Source organism: Astyanax mexicanus, chromosome 10, assembly GCF_023375975.1.
Source record: "Astyanax mexicanus isolate ESR-SI-001 chromosome 10, AstMex3_surface, whole genome shotgun sequence".
Lineage (NCBI taxonomy): Eukaryota > Metazoa > Chordata > Actinopteri > Characiformes > Acestrorhamphidae > Astyanax > Astyanax mexicanus.
Genome location: NC_064417.1, coordinates 2,927,574 through 2,952,536, shown reverse-complemented (window position 1 = coordinate 2,952,536; position 24,963 = coordinate 2,927,574). Strand labels below are relative to the sequence as shown.

The 24,963-nt window shown below is 37.4% G+C and overlaps 1 protein-coding gene across 3 annotated transcripts in view; it reads right to left on the bottom strand.

The window, feature by feature from the left end:
* LOC103038776 (connector enhancer of kinase suppressor of ras 2) overlaps nucleotides 1–24,963 on the bottom strand; it is a 117,905-nt gene that overhangs the window by 47,943 nt on the left and 44,999 nt on the right. For all 3 annotated transcript variants that reach the window (XM_049484365.1, XM_049484367.1, XM_049484366.1), the window contains exons 5-8: nucleotides 20,427–20,468; nucleotides 12,138–12,257; nucleotides 10,724–10,783; nucleotides 4,607–4,675 (exon numbers count right to left, since the gene is read on the bottom strand). In XM_049484365.1, coding sequence (XP_049340322.1) covers nucleotides 4,607–4,675; nucleotides 10,724–10,783; nucleotides 12,138–12,257; nucleotides 20,427–20,468 — 291 coding nt within the window. The remainder of the gene's footprint in view (nucleotides 1–4,606; nucleotides 4,676–10,723; nucleotides 10,784–12,137; nucleotides 12,258–20,426; nucleotides 20,469–24,963) is intronic.

Genomic DNA, 24,963 nt, shown 5'->3' with positions numbered 1-24,963 from the left:
TCTAGGTCATCCCGAAATAAGGTGCATTTTATCAAAGTGAGCACACATACACACACACACACACTCACACACACACACCTACATCAAACACTTCAAACCCTGCTTCCACATATTTATTTTTATGCTAAAACTGCAAAACTCTTCACAACACAGCTTTTCTTCCTATACAAAACACATGTATACATCAGCATTTGGCGTATAAACTGCTTTCGATCACTAGATTCCTAGCAATTCCTATAATTTACACAAAGAGAACATGCAGTTTTGAGCCTATAGGCCTAGAGTAAAATATACTGATGCATGCATTTTGTTTGTTGATGTTCTCTATTGCTCACATTTATTTTTTTTTCCCACAAGCTGGGAGCCACAGTATTAAAACAATGCATCATAAAAAATGCTTACCCTGCTAATAATATATGAAACCTAGTGGTAAAGAAAGCTAGAAAGCATGGTTCTCTACACAGACCAGAGTTAATTTAACATACTGAATAACTTATTTAACGTATTTATCTATCCAGAGACACAAGCTTCGGACTCAAAACAGATTATGTGACGCTACGGTGTTCCCGCTCACCCAGCTACTGATTGCACACACCTGTTAACTTGTGTGTTACTTGTGTATAACCCCCTAGTTTTCTTGTTGTAATTAATTTTCTATCGTCCATAGTAACAATAGTTATATTTCTTTCTTTGGCAGTAAGTAATACACTGTCTGCCAATATAGACACCACTTAAAAAAAGATGAGTTCCTTTGATTTTACCAAATTGAAAACCTCAAATATAATCAAGAGGAAGATGGATGATCACAAGCCATCAAACCACCAAACTGAACTGCTTAAAATTTTGGACCAGGAGTAAAGCAGCATAACGTTATCCAAAAGCAGTGTGTAAGACTGGTGGAGGAGAACATGATACCAAGATGAAAAAACAAAACTGTGATTAATAACTGTAATTAAGTGTAAAGGTCTGAAAGCTTTGCATCTTTTTTGTTATTTCAGCCATTTCTCATTTTCTGCACATAAATGCTCTAAATGACGATATTTTTATTTGAAATTTGGGAGAAATGTTTTTCGTAGTTTATGGAATAAAACAACAATGTTCATTTTACTTAAACATAAACCTATAAATAGCAAAATCAGAGAAACTGATTCAGAAACTGAAGTGGTCTCTTATTTAACAAGAACTGGCCATCTTAACACTCAGTTCCAGGGACAGTGACAGACCGTGCTTTTCTGCTTCTGCTTCTTTTTCAGCGGGGTGTTTAAGCTTCTGTATGCGAGACAGAATTTCTCATCAGTGAATTGAGAGGATTTCACTTGACTCCAGGCCACGACAGTCACTGCTTTGCTCTGACCTTGGCATCAGGGACGTGATGGTGTCAGTGAGGGCCACTTGCAAAAAACGGCCATAAGGGGCCAGTCTGAACTCTAGAGTTCAGACAGAGGGCAGTAGGTCGTCTGAACAGCATGATCAGCTGCTAGTCATTCACACAGCATTTCAGAAGAAGTATGGCTGCAAAACTTAAGGAGCACAAACAGTATAAAGAATCTATGAAATATAAACTAAATTATTAACTAAAATGACAACTTGAGAGAATGAGAGAATATTTCTTACAAAAAAATATATTAAATTATTTGGTAACACATCCTAGGCATCCTCATTTATAATGCATTATATGACATAGAATACAATATATACATATAATGACATCATAAGCTTAAGATTATAATATCCCCTAAATACTTATAGCGACATACGTAAAACATTATTAAGTTCAAGTATAGCCCTATCAGGATGGAATAAAGTGAATTGAAAAAAATAATTGAAAAAACAGGAGGACCAGTGAGTTTTTTTTAGGCTTTTTTCTCGGTCAAATGACATCACTGCGTTCAGTAGCTCCTCCATTTCCACTTACTGTTGTGTTTTTACATGGATCTCCGTGGAAACGTGCGCCCAAAGTGTAATTACTTTACGGTGCGTGGCAGTGGACAAATAGCTATTTTATTAAACGCTGGGAGATGAAACTCAGAGATGTGCGTCCAAACGGGACTAAAATTACCGGAGGACCACAGAGTTCAGAGAAAAACAGTAGATAATTCAACCTGTAATTTTTTTTTTCAGAGGATGTCTGAGAAAAACACGTACATGATCGTTCTGGATGGGAATAAAATCACAGAGGGTAAAAAACGCCCATAAAAGAGAAAGTTACCCCAGAAACCCCTGAGAAACGAATCCTATCTGGATAGGACTTATGTCTCTTTATAAACACAGGCTTCATAAAGCCACATTAGTAGGTCTGCAAGTAGTTCTTATGAGCAGATATTATAGGGCATTATGGAAACCCCTACAATAACGTCAATTTTTTGTACTTTCTATCATGTTATATATGTCTGTTAGTACAGAGATAGTCATATAGTGAGTTATTAGAGAGTGAGAGATTATAACTGTCATTATTATGTATTATGCTTGACTTATAATGCATTAGAAATACACGGTTTCCCAATTACCAAAAGTTTTATCAATTCTTTCTTCTGTTTCTAGTCCTTACTGATTACATTAGGAGTGCTGGAGACGTCCACAGCACTCCACAGCCCTGATATTAGCATAATAGCTGGTTTGAAGGTGAAGTAGTGCTACTGCAATGACATCATTTCCTGCCATCCATTCCTCACCTTAACTCAAAGGCACACACACACACACATCTATGCTCCATGGCACAGAAATGTCCTGTTTTACGCCTCCCGCCTTCCTCAACAAGACCCCTAAGCATTAGCAGCATGCTAACAGGCTAAAATGTAAAAGATGAGCAATACTATCATGCATTCAGGACAGTGCTAATTGTTAAAGGTGATGAGCTAGTGATGGGCTTCATGAATACAGATGCATCCAAGGTCCCTGTCCTTTAACAATACCCGGAGTGAGAGTGTGTGTGTGTGTGTGTGTATGTGTGTTTACCGGCTAAACAAATTCAAACAATAACAGCTAATTCAAGGATAAAATTGAACCATTTATAGAGGAGAAATTTGCATTTAAATGATTTTGGACTCCTCGAACAAGCCTGCGCTTGAAACGGACCAATTTCCAGGTGAAATCAATATAATTGGCCCTTTGCTAAGCTGCACTGGTTACAAAAGAAACCAAAGAAAAATTAACATAGTGAAACAACAGCTGAGTGCTAAGGAGAAAGAACCGCAGAGCAGCACGATCTGTAACTACTCATATGCAATTCATTCAGAAGGGAGATGATGAGTTACACAAAATAAAAAAATAAAAAACACTTGAAGTCATGCATAGAAAAAAAAATGGATACAGCTGAATGCATAATCAGTTTTTTTTTATTTGCTAGCTACATTAGCTAACATGCGTGTAGTAAGCATTTATTTATGTGCCTCACACTACATGAACAATTTTGTACAACAACTTTTTGTAGCCTTCAAATGCACATTTAGGAACTTTTTGGTCAGTTTTTTTTTTACTGAAATCTTGAATAAATTGCTTTAAAATGTACTAAACTCACAGTCTGTTGCTAGTTATACTAACCAGCAAAATGTACAAACTTCAAGCTGGTTGTAATAAACCAATCAAACAAGCAGAACAAGTGGTTTCTTCAAATTAAGCACAAATTGTCATGTTTAATGATAACTACAGGCTTATGATTGTTCAACCCATTCATAACAAGCATCTTAAGCAGTTTATATAGCATATGACAGCTAATGACAGTGCCCTGGAGAAATCTCAAGCCCTCAGTTCCAAAGACTTCCAATAGGGATCAATTCAGATGACTGTAACGGCCTCTCCAGAATCTTCCAGGACTTCTTCTGAAACCAAGCCTTAAAATCCTAGGATGTTCTAACCATTGTTTGAATTTATCTCTAATTCATCTATCAGTTTCTACATTTTGATGAATTAATCTAATAAGATAAGATAATATTGTTATTTAAGCCTTTTATTATCCCACTCGGAGGAAATTTGCATTGTTACAGCAGCAGTTACAGTAGGAGAAAAAGTGCGTAAAAAAAGTATAAAAAAGATTCATAGACGGCTCAAAAGAGTAAATAGACATTATCTGAACAAAATAAATAATATTAAAAACCGAAAATGAAATGAAAATGAGCAAGTTTGCATTGATGAGTGATTTGAGAAACTGGAATTGAAGTTGATTGCAAATAATAATTTTGTCTGTTTGTAATTATTTTAATCATCTATTCAATTAGTAATACTGTAGTTCCTCAAATGTTTTGTTTGATAAAAAAACGATCCAGCTTATTTAACTGAATGGATTTTTTTTTTTATTTGGCATGTACTTTAGAGTGACCTCACCACATGCATAATTCATGAGCTTATTGAAATGACTCCTAAGAGACCCAAAAGAAATATACCTATGCCTACGATCATATTAAGTTTCATTGTGGAGTTGAAGTATGTAAGAAAGAGGCTTAGAAAGCACCAGATATAGAGAGAAAGAAAGAGAAAGAGAGAGAGAGAGAGAGAGAGAGAGAGAGAGAGAGAGAGAGAGAGAGAGAGAGAGAAAGAGAAAGAGAGAGAGAGAGAGAGAGAGATTGAGAGAGAGAGAGAGAGAGAGAGAGAGAGACAGAGGGATACTCACCACAGTCTGGTGATTGACCTGGATGACCTCGTCCCCAGCGTGGATCTTTTTGCACTGGTCAGCAGGAGACTGGAGTGAAACAGAGAGGAGGGAGTCAGATTAAAGAGAACACAGCCGATTCCTTATCTCTTTCTTCGTATTCTGAGCCAGTTTTTATTAGTATTCCCACTATACACACTCATGTTCAGTATAAAGAAAAAAAACTCACTGAATTAAGATGTATTTTAATTATATAGACACATTAATAATCTAAATCTAAAGCTAATTTCTGATCAGTTAACAGTGTTAGCACTGCATTACTGCAACTGAATTGTGTTTGATTTGTAATGAGTAAAGAAAACCAAGACTGATGTGATTCGCTGTGATCGGAAGATTGCTGGTTTGAATCCCGGTCATGCAGCTTGCCGGAGCCCTGAGAGAGCACAACTGGTCTTGCTCTCTCTGGGTGGGTACAATAGAGGGTGGGAACTCTTTCCTCTCATCACTCCTAGGGTGATGTGGATCAGCACAAGGCTGCGTGTGTGAGCTGGTGTATCAGAACCGAGTTGCTGTGCTTTTCTCCGAGCGTTAGCGCTGTGATGCTACTCGGCAATGATACAACATCAGCAGCAGTTCAAAAAGAGGTGGAGTTTGACTTTACATGTGTCAGAGGAGGCTTGTGCTAGTTTTCATCTTCCACTTGTGGGGATATACAGATGAGTAGCAGCTGAATTGGTGGAACAATTGGCCAGAAAAATTGGGAAATTAGAAATATTTGCGCACAAATTGAGAATATTGGCTGACTCATGAAATGAATAATTTGAGTTTTCTATTAGTTGATTAGCCAAGTGCATGGGAACACACTGATTGGATTACTGACTAAATCTGATTTTCTGCAGTTATGGGATTATTATTATTGAGTGCATGTCAACACACTCATTGTTGCTGATATTGGTGAACCTGCTGTTTTCACCTTGCGATAGAATCAGTTCTATAGCAGCTCTAATACTGATGTTTTTGACATTACAGCCCCAAATACTTGCATTTCTCTCCGTTCTTTTGCATTATGTTTTGCAATGCCTGTTTGACATACATCACATTGGCTTAAATTGCATGTTTTTCTACTCAGGTCAGTCTTACGAAAATATCTACATCATTCTGCTGCTGTGATGATTATTTGTGGAGCAATTACATATGGCAGTCAGTCACTCCTAGTTGTGATAAGGAGCGTTAACACTTGAACAATAATTATAGGACATCCAGCAGCCCTTTTTACATCAAGCATATTACAGATTGTAACATTTCCTTGGCCTTACAGTTTATCAGATTTATCCCCAATCAAGCATGTATGGGATCAGCTGGGATGTCAGCTTTAGTAACCTAACAGTGTAGAGCAGTGTCTATAGGCCCAGCTGCAACATCTGTGGGCAACTGTGCCACAAAATTGCATATATATGATTTTACCAAATTAAAAACCTTTGTAATATAATAAAGAGGAAGATGGATGATCACAAGCCATCAAACCACCAAACTGAACTGCTTGATTTTTTGCACCAGGAGTGACATAAAGTCCAAAGTATCAAAAAGCAGTGTGTAAGACTGGTGGAGGAGGACATGCTGAGATGCATACAAAAACTGTGATTGAAAACCAGGGTTATTCCATCAAATATTGATTATATTGATTTCTGAACTGTTTTTTTTTTTTTGCATTATTTGAGGTCTGAAAGTTTTGCATCTTTTTTTTTTTGTTATTTCAGCCATTTCTCATTTTCTGCAAATAAATGCTATAAATGACCAATAATTATTAAAATATTTTTAATTGGAATTTGGGAAAAATGTTGTTCGTAGTTTATAGAATGTTAATTTTACTCAAACATATACCTATAAATAGCAAAATCAGATAAACAGAAATCGAATATGTGTGTGTGTGTGTGTATGTGTGTGCGCGTGCACATGTGATGCTCAGTGAGGTGGTCCACTTCTGAAACTCTTCAGCGCCTCACGCTCCCCTTCACTCCGAAACACTGGGCTTTGTCTCCCAGGTAACCACAGCGTTGCATAGCAACGGGAGGCAGTGCCTCAGCTGCGGGAAGCAGCGAGGGGTTGATGGCGGACGTTCTGCCTCGGGGAGGATGGAGACGCAAGCTGTTTAGATGGAGCTGCTCTATCGCACTCAACCGGCTCACTCAGCTTCAATTAGCCGACCAATCAATCAGCGGTGATAAATTCAGCCAATGGACAGCCTTCCTGCACTCGATTCCAGCCCACAGCTTCGTATCAGTGCATCAGGATCTGCTTACAGTTCACTACAGCAGTATCGCTACTCGCTCAGCGGGGAGCAGTTAGCATTAGCTTATTGATCTCCACCAGTTTTAACTCATGATACTCCTTTATAACAACAAACAAAGAGCATAAACTAGTATACAATCATTTTATGAGTAATACAATTCCTAATTATGTTTTTTTGTATATTTTAGGCACAATTCATACATAAAATAATAGCTAAATCACTTCCACATATGATTTTTAAAAATATGTAATTTCTGTACTGCAGAATTTGTCCCTTTTAAGCATAATGATTAAATATTTACACTTTTACCACCCAACTATTAGCATAGGGTACCATATCACCCATTTGGCAAAACCTGGGCAACCACCTAAGACACCACAGCAGCCACGTAGGATTTTAAAGCAAGCAATCACTAAGCAATATCTTGTAAAGCAATTGCCTGTAATTCTATATAATTTCCACTTAGCCATATCAACCACTTAGCCATATCACAGCTTAGCAACCACTCACCAACAACACCATTGCAACCACCTTGAATACCATATCAATTTCCTTGCAACACTGTAGCACTCAGCCGGTCTCCAATGTTCTGGTCAACTTGGTCATATTTAGTACTTTTTGATATATTGAAATGGTGAATCTCCATTTGTTTTTGTCTGGTTCATTTATGATATGCCCCAATTCACTGCGACACCCTTGTTCCCACTTAACAAAACCTTAGTGACCACTCACCAAAACCATAGAAACTACCAGCAATACCAACACAACCACCTAGCAACACTAAAACAAACCAAATACACATCTAATATGTAGCACCATAACAACCAGCTAGCAATACCAAGGATGCCACCTGAAATACCATAGCAACCATGCAGCAACAGCCTAGCAACTGCCTCAAATGCACTGTTCTAGTTTCTAGTTTTCTAATTTTTTTTTTGTATTTATATTTTAGCCTGTCTCCAATGTTCTGGTCAACTTGGTCATATTTAGTACGTTTTTTTTAATAAATTAAAATATTATTTAAATGGAATGGCTTTCAGCGGCATATTGCATCTTATTTTTTCTTGTTGTTTGTTGTTAACACTTAACAAAACCTTAGTAACCACCTACCAAAACTATAGCAACTACCAGCTATACCAATACAACCACCTAGCAACACTAAAACAAACAGTTAGAAAGACCACAGCAGTAAATCAAATACATAGCACCACAACAACCAGCTAGCAATTCCAAGAAAGCCACCTGGAATACCATAGCAACCATGTAGCAATAGCATAGCAACTGGGGCAACTGTTCTATTTTTTTCTAGTTTTTTTTTTTGTTTGTTTTTAAAATATTTTATATTTTAGCTTGTCTCCAAATTTGTGAACAACTGGGTCATATTTAGTACTTTTTGATAAATTGAAATATTCTTTAAAATGAATAACTTTTAGCTCCATGGTGCATCTTCATTTATTTATTTTTTTTATGGTTCATTTATGATGAGCCCCAATTCGCTGCTACCCAATAGCATCCTCTCCTCCAATGATGGCCCTGCCCCTCCATTAAAAAGGTAACCAGCGTGCATTTACACTAATCTCCTCACACCAGCCTCGCCATGCCGATTAAACCGTCGGCCTAAAGAGACAGCTCCGCCGGTGCCAGCAAGGGTGCCAGGCACTCTATTCCAGTCTCCTCTCACAAGCGATGCCATCAGGCTTTACAAACACACACTCGCTTACACACCCACCCACCAGGCCCATTATAATACCCATGAAAGCCTCGCCCGCTTCCTTGGCAGCGGCACTGCCATCGCAGGCCTGGAACTCGTCCCTGCCTGTGCCCACCGCATGCCAGCCAGCCAGCCAGCCGCAGATATGTGGCAGCACCTGTCCCTGGCAGGCCCCATCTGGCTCGTGTGGGTGTGTTAATGGAAGCTGAATGTGAGGGGAACTGGACAGTGAGCTCAGCAAAAGGACACGAGCCAAGCCGGACCGCCGAGGGTCGGCCAACCACGTGACGCGGCAGCGTGACCTCAGTCTATGGCGCGTTCAGGGTTCACTGATGTGGTTAGGCCTATATCAGAGCGCTGGCTGAAGGCAAATCTGTCTCTGACTAGTCCAGAAATAGACTTGACATCAGTGTCTGCTTGAATGGCCTTGAGGAACAAGCAGTAATGGCACTGGACTCAAAACAGGCTAATATCCAGCTCAAAACATACCCACATACCCACATCCTGCTTTAACCTGACGTTTTACGCTGGAATTCATTCACACTGGCAACCACTGGGAACAAGATTTAGCCTAAACTTTACACTATGAAGCAATATAAAATTAACCATTAAAGAATAAACATACACTTAAATTGCGCCTTGAAACACCGGTGAAAAGCGGCAGCCAATTATGCACAGCTTACTCTCAACCGGAAACATCCATCAACCAGCAATGGGCATGGTTTCTGGGCTATTTATAGTATCCAATGTTTTCCAATGATCTTCATGTTTTTGGACTGTGGGAGGACTATGCTTTTTTTCTGAGCTTTATTACTCACTGATAGTTAATGACAGGTGGATTGATTTCACTTCACATTTAGATAGGATAAGTCTTGTTGTTTGATATTATATCTGTATGATATGCCGGTAGTTTACTTGCAACCTGTTTCTAAGGCTTTAATAGACATGATGCTAATAGACTAACAGACATGATGCTAATAAAAACTGACAGAACAGGCCTTGAAAGGCTTATATCAGGTAAACTATTAAAGCTGTTAAAACAGTTTCTTCATGTTAATTTTATTATACAATTTAGATTATTATGAACGGGGCTCAGAAGGTTTAGATTCAGGTTTAAGCTGTGATAATAACAGGTTTTCCAAGCTGGATTACTCACTGATAGTTGACAACAGGTTGATTTCACTGCACAGTTTAAATAGGATAAGTCTTGCTCTTTGATATATGTGTATTACATCTGTAGTTTACTCCTAACCGGTGTTACGAAGCCTGTAATAGCAAGTAAGCCATGATGCTTACATGCTTTTTAAGCTGGATTACTCACTGATAGTTGATGATAGGTATTTCAAAAGCCTGTAATGATGAGTAAGCCATAATTCTAACAGCCAAAAAACAGACAGAACAGGCCTTAGAAGGCTTATAAAAGGAAAATTGTGATTCTAATAGGTTTTCTGTGCTGGATTACTCGCTGATAGTTGATGAAAGATGTATTGAAGCCTGTAATGATGAGTAAGCCATAACGCTTACAGCCAAAAAACAGAGAGAATAGGCCTTGGAAGGCTTAGATCTGGTAAGCTTTAATACTAATAGTTTTTTTCCAAGCTGGATTACTCACTGATAGTTGATGACAGGTGTTTCGAAGCCTGTAATCACAAGCAAGCCGTGATGCTAACCACAGCTGTAGTTACTTCTGGAGTGTTTAAACTTTAAGTTTAGATTAAGTTAATTGCTACTTCCCTGCTACTGCTTAATTTCTGATTTATTTATCCGAATTTTCTCTTCTTAGAAGACCAGTTAACCAAAAGTCCCTCACTTTTTCCTCTCCATCACTTCACCCATACCTAAAGTAGAGCTCTTAACTATGAAGTCTTAATGAGGGCTGAGTTTACCCCACCAAAAAAAAACAAGGACACACATGAAACCTTCTGTCTGTGCAAATGAGAAGAGGCAGCACTGGAGGAGGGAGGCTTGGCGGAAGTGTCTGAGGAAGTGCCGGCGTGCCCTCGGCCCCGCATGTGTTGTTTTCTCACATGTCGTCGTGAGGGCTGCGCTTAATCTTTCATGAGCCGCCTGCTGAGTGCTGCTGTCAACAGCTAGCGCTCCCTTTTTCCTCCCTGTCGTTCGGGATGCTGTTACTTACGTTTTCCGTGGTGCCCGTGATCACGTGAAGCCCGTCGTACGTCGACTTGATGTACATCCCCTGGAGATGGCGGGTGCATTGGTGGGAGGGAGAGAGGAGGAAAGTGGGGTTACACAAACACAAAATGCAAGATATGTACTGTAATCTAGTCTCATCTAATTCCATACTATTAGACAAAACCCCTCTACAAAATAAACTCGATCTTAATGTATACAGTACTAGTGAAAAGCTTGGACACACCTTCTCAATCAATGGTTTCATTTATTTCTATTTTTTCTACATTGTAAATGAATACTGAAGTGATCCAGACTATGAAGGAAGGCATAATGAATCATGTAGTAATTTAAAAGAGTCAAACAAACCAAAATACTCTGGGGTTCTGTTAACTTGCGATTTCTGTGGTTGGTAACTCTGATGAACTTATCCTGTGCAACAAAGATAACTCTTGCTCCTCCTTTCTTGTGGCGGTCCTGATGAGTGCCTGTTCCATCATAGCATTTTTGATGGTCTTTATTTTGACTGCACTTAAGAATACTTTCAAAATTCTTGAAACTTTTCAGATTGACTGACCCTCATTTCTTAAAGTATATTTTTATTCATTACTTAGTTGAGTAGTTCTTGCCATTATATGGATTATAACATTACTAAAATAGATCCGTTCACTGTATACCAACTCTACCTCTTTACAACTTTACTTTAACTGATGCTCTCAAACTTTAACATTAAGAGGCAAGACATTCAGAAGTAATTCAGTTAATTAAATCTTGACGAGTTCAGCACAGCTGTTAACTGAAAGCCTGAATTCCAAGTGACTCTACCTCATTAAGCTGACTGAGAAAATCCAGCAGAGATGTGTAAAACTGTCTAATTAAGTAAGAGGTGCTACCTGAACGAATCTAAAATAAAAAACACATCCTAGTTTAACACTTTTTTATATGTTTTACTGTAATGGCAAGTAAACGCTGATTGGTTTATTTCATGTTACGCCCAAAACACACCAACGAGAGAATTAATACATGCCTTTTGCTCATTTCAAGCCGCACAAGGTACACTACAATAGGACCCTTAGTTGTTTTTAGAACACTATAATGACTTAGTCCCGCCAAAATCCATAGAGCTACCTATGAACAATTGTGAGGCTATAAGAAGAATGAAAAAAGGTATGGTGATTTCCATACGTGGAAATAAAAGCTGAAATGTTGATCTTTTGTCTCATATTCATTGTTTAATGTCAAACCCAAAAGTTTTAATTCTAAAGGAAATATAAAGGGGCCGTCCTCACAGTTCCAACACTTTTTGGAGGAGACTGTATATCACTTATACACTCTTTGTGTTTTTTTGTTTTCGGTTAGGCAACATCTGAGATAGAGATCTGAGAGTGTGATTAGTACTTCATTAGCAGATTTATACGTACCAGGCCTTCGCTGGGCATAATATTGGTCAGGTGCACCACTTCCAAGTGAGCCGACTGAGACACTAAAGAGTCCGAGGACAGGGAGATGATGTGGTCGCATATTCCAGACAATGTTTTACACTGTCAGAGAGAAGAGAGAGTGAGAGAGAGAGAGAGAAATTATTCACGGGTCAAAATAACACTGATATGTGATGTAAGTTCAGTTTTTGATGGGCATGCTCAGACTTGCTGTGCTCTGAGCTGAGATAGACCCTGTTTTCTCACCAAAGCTTTTGCCAATACACGCTGTCCTACTTCTACTGGCCTCAGATTAACGTGTTTGCATTTCAAATAATGCAATTTACCAATGCACTCTGTAGAAATCAGTAGAGCATCTTTAATTAAGGTGTAAAGTGTCTATAAGGCAGGACTTTACAATATATCGTCTGAGCATCATCATAGCAATTTTTCACAAATGTCACATCACACGTCAGGGTACAACTTGCTGGTTACAAATGAAAACTTAACACTGTTCTCATGTCTCATAATCAATCCAGATTACATCTTCTCAATAACCCAATCTTTGATTTCCAGAGGGCATGATGGCTAATATGATAGTTAATAATAATAGTTTACTGAAATATTCTCGTAAATACTATTTTTTTTTTAATTACAGTAACATAGGAAGAAGATACCAGTGCATATATATATATATATATAAAAAAAAGAAAACCGTTGAAAAGTTATTTGATTTTTCAGTAATCCAATTCAAAATGTGAAACTCATATATTATATAGCTGTATTAAACACAGAGTGATCTATTTTATGCATTTATTTCTTTTATTGTTGATGATTATGAAGCTTACAGCCAATGAAAACTCAACAATAAAAAAATCAGCGTCTCAAAAAATTAGAAAATGATTAAAACCAATTGGTACTTTTTTGAAGTATGGGCAGTGTGCCAAGTCCTGCTGGAAAATGAAATCTGCATCTCCATAAAAGTTGTTATCAGCAGAGGGAAGCATGAAGTGCTGTAAGATTTTGTGGGAAAACAAAACTGCACTGACTTTAGACTTGATAATAAAACACAGTGGATCAACACCAGCAGATGACAGACATGACTCTCCAAACCATCACTGATCATCAGTACATTTTACATTTCATCAAATCAAATCAAGGGATCAGAGGTCTAGTGTGAAGTTTCCACAATTAGTGATGGTTTGGAGAGTCATGTCATCTGCTGGTAAACTGTATTATTTATTTATCCAGATTTAATTCAAATTATAGTGCGTTTTTATACTATGAAAGCTTCAGTAAAATTTGCTTACAGATACTGTCCTAATTACATAAGGGAAAGAGAACAATGGATTTCACAAAATAGCCTAGAAACATATCAAACCATCTGTTTAATGACTGAAACAGAGGATCACTTCTACTACAGTATAACAGTATTACATTTAAACCAGCTCTAGTTTAATGTGCAAGTTGACCCAAAAATACATCTGAGCTTCCCGAAAGACCAAAAAAAAAAAATAATAATTAGCTACAAGAAACGGGAAAAAGGGGATGATACATATGCCACAGATTACCGGTAACCCAGAAAAATTTGGGTTAGGAAGCACTACAGTATTCCTTTACATTCAGAATAATCAAAGGGTTAGGCCAAAATCTAAAAGAGAGTTTCTAAAAGAGAGAGCAGCAACCCCAATACCATTAATTTATTTATTTCCTATCTTGCATCATCAAGAAACAAAGCTTGCATGAAATTATCTCCCAATCTGACCTGATTTTTAATGAGCAATTACAGGATTAAAGCTCTCCGCAGTGTGCAGCGAGTGAACGCCCTTCAAAGGCACACTCCGGCGGCTCTTCACCAGCGTTTAATGGCCTGCGCCGACACTTATCAACTAGATGCTGTCACTCATTTGTGCACCGAGTTACGAATTTTCATGTGATGTGGTTGTACAGCTTTCTTTCCCTGTCACGTATACAGTAAATCTGCTTCTTTAAACCAGTCAAACATCTTAAATCTAGACCAAAAATAATCATGTTATTATTTTAATTCTTATTTTTCTCAGTGATTTTCACCACATATCTCGTGACACAGTTTTAAAGAGTTAGGGCTCTATACAAGGCTCTTTATGATGCTCATTGCTATCTTTACCCCGTTAACAGTCTATTATTATGCCTTGCACTTGCGCCGTTTAAATAGCAAAGACGCTTTTGAATATGTCGACACAGAGTTCAGAAATAATTTTTGGCTATCTTGCTATATTGGCAATAAACAAACAAAAAAACACAGGTGCGCCGCTGACTGAATATAACCTAGACACCATGCGTCAACAGCCAGACGTTTATTGTTATCTTTAACAACCCCTACTTGTTATATACACACACAAGGATGCGCAGCAGTGCACAAACCCAACTTTTACATCAATAACAGAAGAATACTACATAAAATATATTGCTGTTCCAGTAAATAAGCCGCTTGAACAGCTCTGATGCACCATTTAAAAATGAATTGGCCAATATGTAATCAGAATGCATCTGATCTGACTTTTAAAGGGAATGGCAAGTGATACACTGATTGGTTTATTTCACGTTACACCCAAACAGACCCATAATATTTTTTATTAATTAAGAGAATTGGTACATGCCTTTTGAGCATTTCGGGCTAAGCAATCTGTACTTTTCCCATGGTTATGATAGCAATGACAGGGCTGATGAATCGCTTATAGATTGCTAAAATAGGGCTCTTAGATATATTTTTTATCTAGATCGGATTTCTGTTTTTTACCGTGACTCCAAAACATAAATCACAGGAGATAACACAACAATAACTTGACAGACACCTAAGACACCACAGCAACCATCTGGGATACCATACCAACTGCCTAATACTGAAACAACCTAGCAGCACCCTGCAACCACCAACAAAAAAAAACAAAAAAAAAAACAAAAAAACAATTGCAATTGCCTAAAAACATTTAAACAGTGTAGCATACCAGCAGCTAAAACACACAAAGCAACCACTTAGCAATACCACAGTCACCACCTAGCAACAACATAGTAACCACCATGGGATATGACAGCAAACAGCTAGCGAGGAGAGCACTTGTCAGAGAAGCACAGGCCTTGACCTGTGAGTGACCTCAGTTCAGTGGCTCAGTTCACTGCTGCTGCTGCTGCTGCTGAAATGCATTTTTAAGATGCTCTATAACCAAACAAGAGGATTACACATCAGCAGAGCTTTACTCTGAACTCTCAGCACAGTCTACTTTTATAACATTCAACTCTTTTATCATTTCTGCAGCATGAGCTGTGACCTGATTGGTTAAATTCAAACACATTTTATTACAAAGCAGTTAATTATAAAATATTTATAAATGATTACGACACATGCAAGCCTCTTTTATTTGATAAAAGAAGCGTAATTTTCCACTTTCATATGTGGTCCTAGATCTGATTCATGGGCATGCGACAGATTATGAACAGTCAGATCAGATATTATGGGTCTTTTTGTCTGTATGCATGGGATTATTGGTTTTAATGAAGAACAATAAATAAATTACATAGTTTCTGTTAAACTGCCATCTTTGTAATGTCACTAGAAGTTTTTGCATGTTTGTCATTTTTTTTTCTGATTATCAAACAAACTTTAATATCAGACAAAAATAATTAGTGTAAATATAAAAATCATGTTTTAAATAATGATTTAATTTATCTAAAAAAATATATATATATATCCAAACCAATCTAGCCCTTCGTGAAAAAGTGTTTGCCCCCCACTAGTAATGTCACTAGAAGTTACAGTGGTTTAAAAATGTATTTAGTTTTTGCATTTTTGTCATAATTACATTTTATCAAACAAACTTTAATATCGGACAAAAATAGTCAGTGTAAATATAAAAATCACGTTTTAAATAATGATTTCATTTATCATTTTTAAATAATTATTTTAAATATTTAAAATAAATAAAATAATTTCTAAATAAATATTTAAATAATTTACATAATTATCGTTTTAAATAATGATTTCATTTATCATTTCATTTATCCTTTGTGAAAAAGTGTTTGCCCCCCCATTAATTAACTGTGATTAATCAATCACCTGTGATTAATAACTTTTTGGAAAGTTGAGTTGAGGCCTGTATAGATTTGTATAGATAAACAAAATTTCTACATATGAAATGAATTAAGTATTTATACTTTGTAATATGACACCACCACTTATAATGCATTAATAACAAGTAACAATGATTTATAACCACATTTATAATGCCTTATAAGTACAAGCTTCATAGCAAGTGCCACCCAAATGACTTGAAAATGATTCTTAAATATCAACAGTCAATTTTATACAAATTCGATATGAGCAAAACTAATATGAATTGAATAATGAGGCTTGTAAAATGTGAACGTAGCTTAAATGTTAAGCCAAAGAATGCACTTGTGGGAGGGGCATTTATAGGCCAATATTTGACAGATGAGGGCTGTTTGAAATCATGTGAGAGATTTGTCGCCTGAATGTAAATGGCTAGACTTAATCTATTTGATGTGTGTCTGAAGGACGGGGGACGTATCCGAGCTGGAGACGCTACGTCTAAATCAAGGGCGTCCAAACAGCGAGCCAGACAGACATTTCTGAATGTTGCCAAATACATTCAGACTGCTATCGCTTCACACTCTCTCTCTTCCTCTCTCTCTCTCTCTCTCTCTCTCTCTCTCCTTTTCTCTTTCACAGTCAGTCTCTCTCTCTCCATCTCTCTCTTCTTCTTCTTCCCGTCTTCATCTAATGCTCACACATATACACAAAGACCGACAACTAGGACATAATTATGTAATCCATTTCATCGTCACGCATGAACACCCCACCCCACTCTTTCTTTCTTTCCACATATGCACACACGTACACACGCACGCGCACACGCACACGCACACGCACAACTAGGACAGTCTTACATAACATCCTGCATCCTTATGCATGCATGCACATAAGCATGGGCCCATGTCTACGCTCAGATGTAGGCATACAGGAATAAACAGACACACTCACAGACACACACACACACACACACACACTATCTCTCTATCCATCTGAATGCTGTAGGCTACAGTCCTCAGGGGACAGGGACCAGCAGTGAGGTTCTGCAATATTGAACACCAACTGCCCAGCCAACAAACGTAAAAAATGCTGTTTTAAAAGAAATCTTGGAGCGGACTCTTATAAATAAGCCATCTGTCTATCGGGTGGTCTGTGAACTCCCATGCTCTGCTCTCTATACTGGATCACTATTCAACAAAAGGCCCCTAGCTTAGAATGAAGCGTAATGCACTGTATAATCCTGTATCAGAGCGATGCACCTCGCAGGCACACGAAAAGGCGTAAGACAATACAGTGAAAAGTTGCAGAATTGGAAAAAGTGCATCGTTACCAATGACCTCATTCAACCAGTTCGGTGGTGCTGGAGTTTGAATGCGCTGACATAATGCATAACTCATTTCTGCAACCAGTAACAGTAGCTTTTTTAAAAAAAAAACGAAAACACCATCCCTAGTACTGATCGACCGATTAATTGCAGTGATTGATTATTGCCATTTTAAAAAATAATCGGCATCGGCTGATATCTGTGCACGCAAGGCCATTATTTGTTGACCAATATTTGTGGTGGCAGGTCGGCTTAGTGGATTGCACGTCCGCCTCCCAGCACTGGGGTCTTGGGTTCAAATCCCTATCTGGGTGGAGTTTCCATGTTCTCCCTGTGTCTGCGTGGGTTTTCTCTGGGAACAGAGTCCAAAAACATGGAGATCAGGTTAACTGAATAATCTAAATTGATTTGTTTATGTATGTATGTGTGTTATTTAGGATTGTGTGTGTATAAAATTGTATGTATGACTGTGTGCATAGATATGGGTAAATGCTGTAGTTCCCAATGCAGTCCTCCAGGTGGAGGGTGGTTTTCGGTTGAGAGTACGGTATGACCTATTGGCTGCCGCTTCTCACTGGTGTGTGGATGAGTGCTGAGTCTGAACGGTTGTGTGTAAAATGTTTAAATTGTAAAGAGATCATTGGGTTTCTAGAAAGCTGTGATAGAAGAGTACCTTCATTCATTTATTCATTCATTCAATATTTAATAAATACCTTCTCAACACCAGTTATGCTGCTATGGAGCATCGTTAGAGCTCCCCGACTCTGCAGCGCCCTCTCAGGTTCAACTGTGCTATAGGTGTAGAAGATGTGTCCGTGTACTTTGGTAAGCAGACACATCACAATATGCAGATCAGTCAAACCCATACATCAACCAATGCTGGTGAAAAATGGTACAGAGAGATGTCTGGCTGACCCACATGGCAACAGCACCTTTAGCTTAGCTTAACATGACTGGACTAAGTCTCAAGAATTCTGACAGATAAAATGCAGTAATAAAGTAATTGAAACGATGAGAAAATAAAAAAAGCTTGTCTGGGCCATACAGCACTGCAGCTACTGGACTAGTAAAAAAGTGCTGTAACTTTTGATCGGTGGTGTATACAAATGCATTATTAATTGAACGTTTTTCTGACCAAATTTCTGAGCTTATTTCTGAGAAATGTGAGAAAAAGGAGTGAGAAATAATTAAAGCAAACAGAATCAGACAGATTCAGAGGCTACTGGCCGTGGAGGAACTTCATGGGAGCGTTCAAATCGAGTCATGCAAATCAAACTGCTTCAGATACAGAACTCAGTAGGTGTAATTGTACCTCCGCAGGAGTGAATTTAACACTGGTGATTTGTTGAGGTAGGAGGTGGGAACAGCGAGGCGCTTGGGGCTCTGCAGTAGGACGGAGCTTTACTGAAAATGGGTCAGGCCTCAGCTGGCCTCCCCCTCCACCACACTGTCTCACTGTGGAGCCAAGGCGAGAGAGCAGGACTAGTGCAACACACACACTTATACACACTTAAACACACACACATTCATGCATACACACACAGTTTACTGAAGAACTGCGACCCAAACAAAATGGAGCATTGGGACCGAATGGTATTTGTTCCACCAAAATAGTAGCAGGTTTCTTGAGTCAAAAATCATCTGGTGGTACCACTTTAAAATAAGACTACCTTTATAAAGGGTTTATAAATGGTTTACAAGTAGTTTATTAATGGTTACTAATTAGGTTGTAAATGCCTTAAAAATTATAAATAATCAGTTATAACACATACGTAGAAAGGGCAGCAATAAAGATGGCTGTGGGTTCACTATTTGGCAAATAACAGGTCATTGTTGCCCTTTCTACGCATGTGTTATAACTGATTATTAATGATTTTTAAGGCATTTACAACCTAATTAGTAACCATTAATAAACTAATTGTATACCATTTATAAACCCTTTATAAAGGTAGTCTTATTTTAAAGTGGTACCGCAAAATGTTTCAAAGAGTCTGAGTAGGGAAAATGCTGGGACACATTTAAAAAAAAATAACCAGGCATTAGCGCTGCACAATATATCGTTTACACAAGAAGTAGATAAAGTACACAGCGCTGTCTCTGTGTCTGTGTGAGTGGCAGGCTGCTTCTCCCTGAGAAGTGGGAGGGGGAGGGGGAGCATGAAATATTTCCAGTTACAGCTGAATTCATGCTTTTAATCCCTGAAAAACAAACAAATGCTCTTATTTAAAAACCCATTTAAAGGCCTGACTAAAGGGCCGATTACTGTTGTTTTGCTGTTTTCCTCTGGTTTTAATTGCTCAACGCTGACAAAGCTTTTGATCTCTTGGTCCAGACGCAAGACAAAGCGCGGGTGGGGGGGCGGGGCTGGTGACGTCATGGGCCCTGCATTGTTTAATATCGCAATAAACACTTCGAATAATCAATCTTAACAAGTGAAGTGATCTACATGTAAGATTATTTTACTTATTTTAGAAATAATTATCTTACTCAGACTTTTAACCTTATTTTTTAAAGTAATTTGAACTCAAAATAAGCACAAAAAGTAAGCACAAAAAGACACTGTACAAATATAAGCCACAAAATAAGGGATTTTTGCTTGATTTAAGTCTTACTTCACTCATTTTGAGACTTTGCGACTGCTTATTTTTTTAGAAATATTAGAAAATATTGCTCACCCCATTGGCAGATTGTTTTGCTTATTTTAAGCATTTGTGTCTCCATTTACATATATTTTGTCCAGTTTTTGCCAACATATTTATCGTCAAAATCAGGCATCCCAGAATACACTCAGTTTAAATAAAGACTGAAATAAATACAAGACATTTGAGCAAAGACTGAGAAAGAGAAACAGAGATAGAGAGAAAAAGAGAGAGGTACTCACCACATGAAGAATCTTGTTTTCAGTTTCATACACAGTACAGTCCTGTAAACACACAGACAGAAGACTGATCAGAGGAAATCAGGTAAAGAGATCCCACTGCCTCTAATGAAGGCAGGAAGGCACGGCCATGTTGAGTGAAATCGTTAACATTTGCAGAAAGGATTCCCTCTGGATGCTAGGAACCACTGCGCTAAAGGGCAAAGAAGGGAATCAATCTTTAGTCTGACACAGTTCAACAGCCCTTTACACCATGACTGAGAATGTGAACATGATGTGAACTGTTTTGTAATACAAGATATAGAACACGATGTGCACATGTGTTCAAGATTCATAATTTCTTTATTAGATCAGTTTTTTTTATAGTATTTTACAGCCAAGGATAAAGCACCAAAAAAGTAGAGGCCCAAGAAATCAATTATTTTTTAATAATTTTTTTCCCAAATTCCATTTTCTCTCATTTTCATTGTTTTTCTATGTCTATTTTTCCCCATCAGACATATTTCTGTCCCAAGAACATATTTAACTTTTGCAACCTGAGACCCTGCATCCTTCATCCTTCATCTCTTCATCATGATACTTATGGAGACATTGCCCATACCATCTAGCGATCACACAACTGATTGAAAACAAGATGGCGGGAATCCCAGTCAAGGGTTTCTACAGTCAGTCCAGAAAGAAACGAGTCAGGTAAAAAAAAAAAAAAACTCATCCAATTTTAAGTTTGAAACTGGATTATTTACTTATTGTATAAAGCTAAAATGTTAAAAAAATTTAAATGTTAAAATAAACTATTTGTTTGCAAAACGACATTATGTACAACGTTTAGTTTTTATACTTCATTTATATACTTGATCCAAAATATCTGGAAGACATAAAAAATCTCGGACGGTTAAGAAAACTCCTATAAAAATAATGTTAAATAAGGCCCAATATTTTTATGAGCTAAGGATCAAAATTACAATATTTTATAACGAAAAATTAAACTTACACAAAAAACGATAATTATCTTATATCATTTGTGCTCTCTTGAACTCCAGAACGTGTCACTCAAGACTCCAATTCCCAGCATGCACTGCAGAAATAAAGTAAAGTTTACTAAAAGAAAGGATTGACTGAAGTTCAGTTCCCTTATTTACTCTACGTACAATTTGAGTTACATTTACTTGAAAAAAGCAAATGCAGAAAGTTGAGAAACTTTTTTTAAGTAAATTTAACTCATCATTTTTTTCAGTGTAGTTTGAGCCCTGCAATTCCAAAAGTAGGGCGGTAGGTGAAATGAAGGGTACTCAAATCTAAAGTCCGAATTGGAAACAAACCCCTGCTTATTTATTTACATGCACAATATATACAGATAATATACAGATATCCACATGTACTCTTGCAGTAGGGCTGTTTGATGTTCTGTACAGCTTGGATAACCCATTGTCCACCTGGCTGCTTTTTTGGCCGAGTGCATTTCCCCGGCTTGGTTATCTCCCCGGCACCAGGCATGTCAGCTTTGGACACATAAGCTGCCCTGCTCCAGAAGGAGGCCACTGGCCAGGCGATGTCCGGCCCCATTGTGTGAAAAGGCTCCATGAACGGTTTTGGTTGTGAAGCATGTGAGAGCGGGGCCTTTGGCTCAGGTGGGCTGGATGGGAATAGCAATGGGCCACTGGGCCCTCGGCTCGTGGCTTTGCTTCAGCAGCCGCCAGAAAAGCCACATGTTTCCAAAGCCTGGACTTGGCCCTGTGCTATGTTATCCTACGCCACAGCTTTCAGCTTCCACAGATCAACTTACATAGCTAGCAATGGATAAAACTGGAGACAATGAGCAGCTATAGCATGATCTTGTGGGTGTCACACACTTGACGGCTGTGATTGATACTAGTGTGTGATGATAGACTTGTATTTTTTAAATTAGTTATTTTTTATTGTTCTTTACAATTATTTATATTTTACTATTTTATTCAAAATCTATTTATTTTATTTTATTTTCTATTGTTTATATGTACTGTAACATATCGGAGGCAGGATGCAAATACAGGTCTAGTTTGTTTTCCATAACTCAAATAATAAAGAACAAACACTAGGGCAATAAAACAAACACTAAGGCTACAGAAAAAAAGACTATAAAAGACTATAAAACAAAGGATTAACCATAAGACTAATAAACAAACAACCAAAATAAGCAAACAAAGAATCATAAACTAAAGAAAACAAACCAGAAACTTAGTTTAGGCAAAACAGCAGGATTAAGGATCAAACAAAGAGAAAACTAACAAAAGACTGGGCCTAGTAAGACAGGCACAGACAAGGGACATCTGTGAAAGTAACAAGGGGGCGGGGTTACAAATGAGACAGGAGGGATTACAGATGAAAGGGTGGTGCTAAGGCGAAGACAAGAATACAAATTAGACACAGGCTAAGGTGTGACATATATAGATTCATTGTTAGGCCTGTAATGATAAATACATTATTTTGTACTTAGCATATAAAATGTGGACGTGATATGTGGACCATATTTCATTGTCCACTTTGATTCTTTGAGTGTTTTTTTCACAAATTATTAAACTTCGCCAATATTTTAGCCACTCGAAAAGATACAGGTACAGATACAGTGTGGATCATGGTAGGTAAAAATATAAAAAAAAGCATATATCTTCCAAAGTATGATTACCCTTGTGAAAAAGGAAGTATATTTAAGAGTATATTGAAAGTAAGTTCAAATTAGATAAAGAACACTAAAAGTACATTTTCTATATCATATACTTTATAAAACAAAATACATATACAAATACAAATACAAAATAACCTTACTGAAGCTAAATGATTACCTGTTCTACAGAAAAATACACTGTTTTCTTTTTTTTTTTTTTTTGCACTGTTTGTGTACTGCTTTCTATACCTGGCAGCCCTGAGTGTGGAAATGGGACTGTGGGACTGGAGGGCCGATTCTGAGGCTAAAACCCACACAGATTTCCTTTAAGCTATTATATTAGTTCTACAATAGAAATCGCAATAATATTTGGAACAACATATTGTCCAAATTATTAAATTATTAAAAAAGTATGCTCTGCAATTTCTGTAAAGATGCTAATTGTTAATATTTGAACTTCATTGAGCTGAACAGACTCCTTTATTAATCTGGGCCATGTTTATTTGTACATTAATTTAAAAAGTAATAATAAGTGGATTCAAACAAAATAAAACATAATAAATAAAAAGACTTATATATATATATATATATATATATATATATATATATATATATATATATATATATATATATATATATTGTGATTTAATAAGTATGTTAATCCAATCCATATCCAAAACTCTTTTTGAGACAGCCCTGTGCTTAGTGTTTCTATTTAATACCTAGTTTATCTAATCAATGCTTTTAAATGTAATCAGGTCAGCTGCTGGGGTAATGGATAGTAGCATTAGGTCTATCACAATAATTATGTTATTGACTTATAATACAATATATGGGCGTGACCTTGATAATTCTGCTGCCCTCGATATTGACTGTTGTGTTGTATTGAGTGTATTTTAGAAGACGCTGATGTTAGCCAGTCATCCTGTCCTCTCCTCTGCTTTTTGTTGAAGGTGAGGATGAGTATATGAGCAGACAGCAAAATATATCATGTAGGAAATAAAGAGTGCAGTGTAGTGCACATAACGATCAATATATTAATAATAACAGTCATTAACTATAATAACCATAATAGTGTAGAACACAGTTTTACATCGTGTGTGTGTGTTTGTGTGTTTTGTATCTTTTGTGACCTCATAACTGCATGTAAAACCGCCATATTATATTTTGTTGTGTATCAAAGTATTAGCTAATAGCTTTTCTAAATACTGCATAATTCCATTCAGAAAGAGCTCCTGTGTTTCTATTTAGCCCTGCTTTAGTTCACTGAATTAGTGGTCTCTTAAGGAAGACAGGATTTCAGCTCTTGCTCATGAATATTCATACATGCAAATATATATCGCCTCTGATTTGCTTACAGCCCTGCAGCAGAGCATAGAATGCAACCTGCCTTCCTCCCCAGTCAAATTTTGTAGCTCTAAAACTTAAAGGACAAAATGTTTTTCAGAGATACAGCCTTAGTTGTAAAGATGTAGCACTGAGTGCTGGGTAAAGTTAACCCTTAACCTTCGCTTAATGCCAGACTTAGTCGCTATCAATGCCACCGGATAAGCAGAGGCTACCTCTTCCTCAACTACCCCATTGATAAAAAAAACAAAAAAAAAACTTGATAAGATAAGCATTGTTAACGTTTCTTTCGGCTAAACTACTACGCTAATAAACTCTTACTTCAGGCTTGGTGATTTGGTACTTGGGCACTTTCATAAAATCCGACGCGAATGGCACCCAATTTGACTGGTGTTCTGTCGAGTTGTGCTTTCTTGTTAAAACATGCTTCCCTAGTGTATATTTAAAGTCTCTATAAAACGCAGAATCCACCGGAGATCCGATTTAAACGGATTTTAAAGCTGGTGTAAACAGAGATGTAAGCTCTGTGTTGTGTCGGCTCTGCCGCAGCCT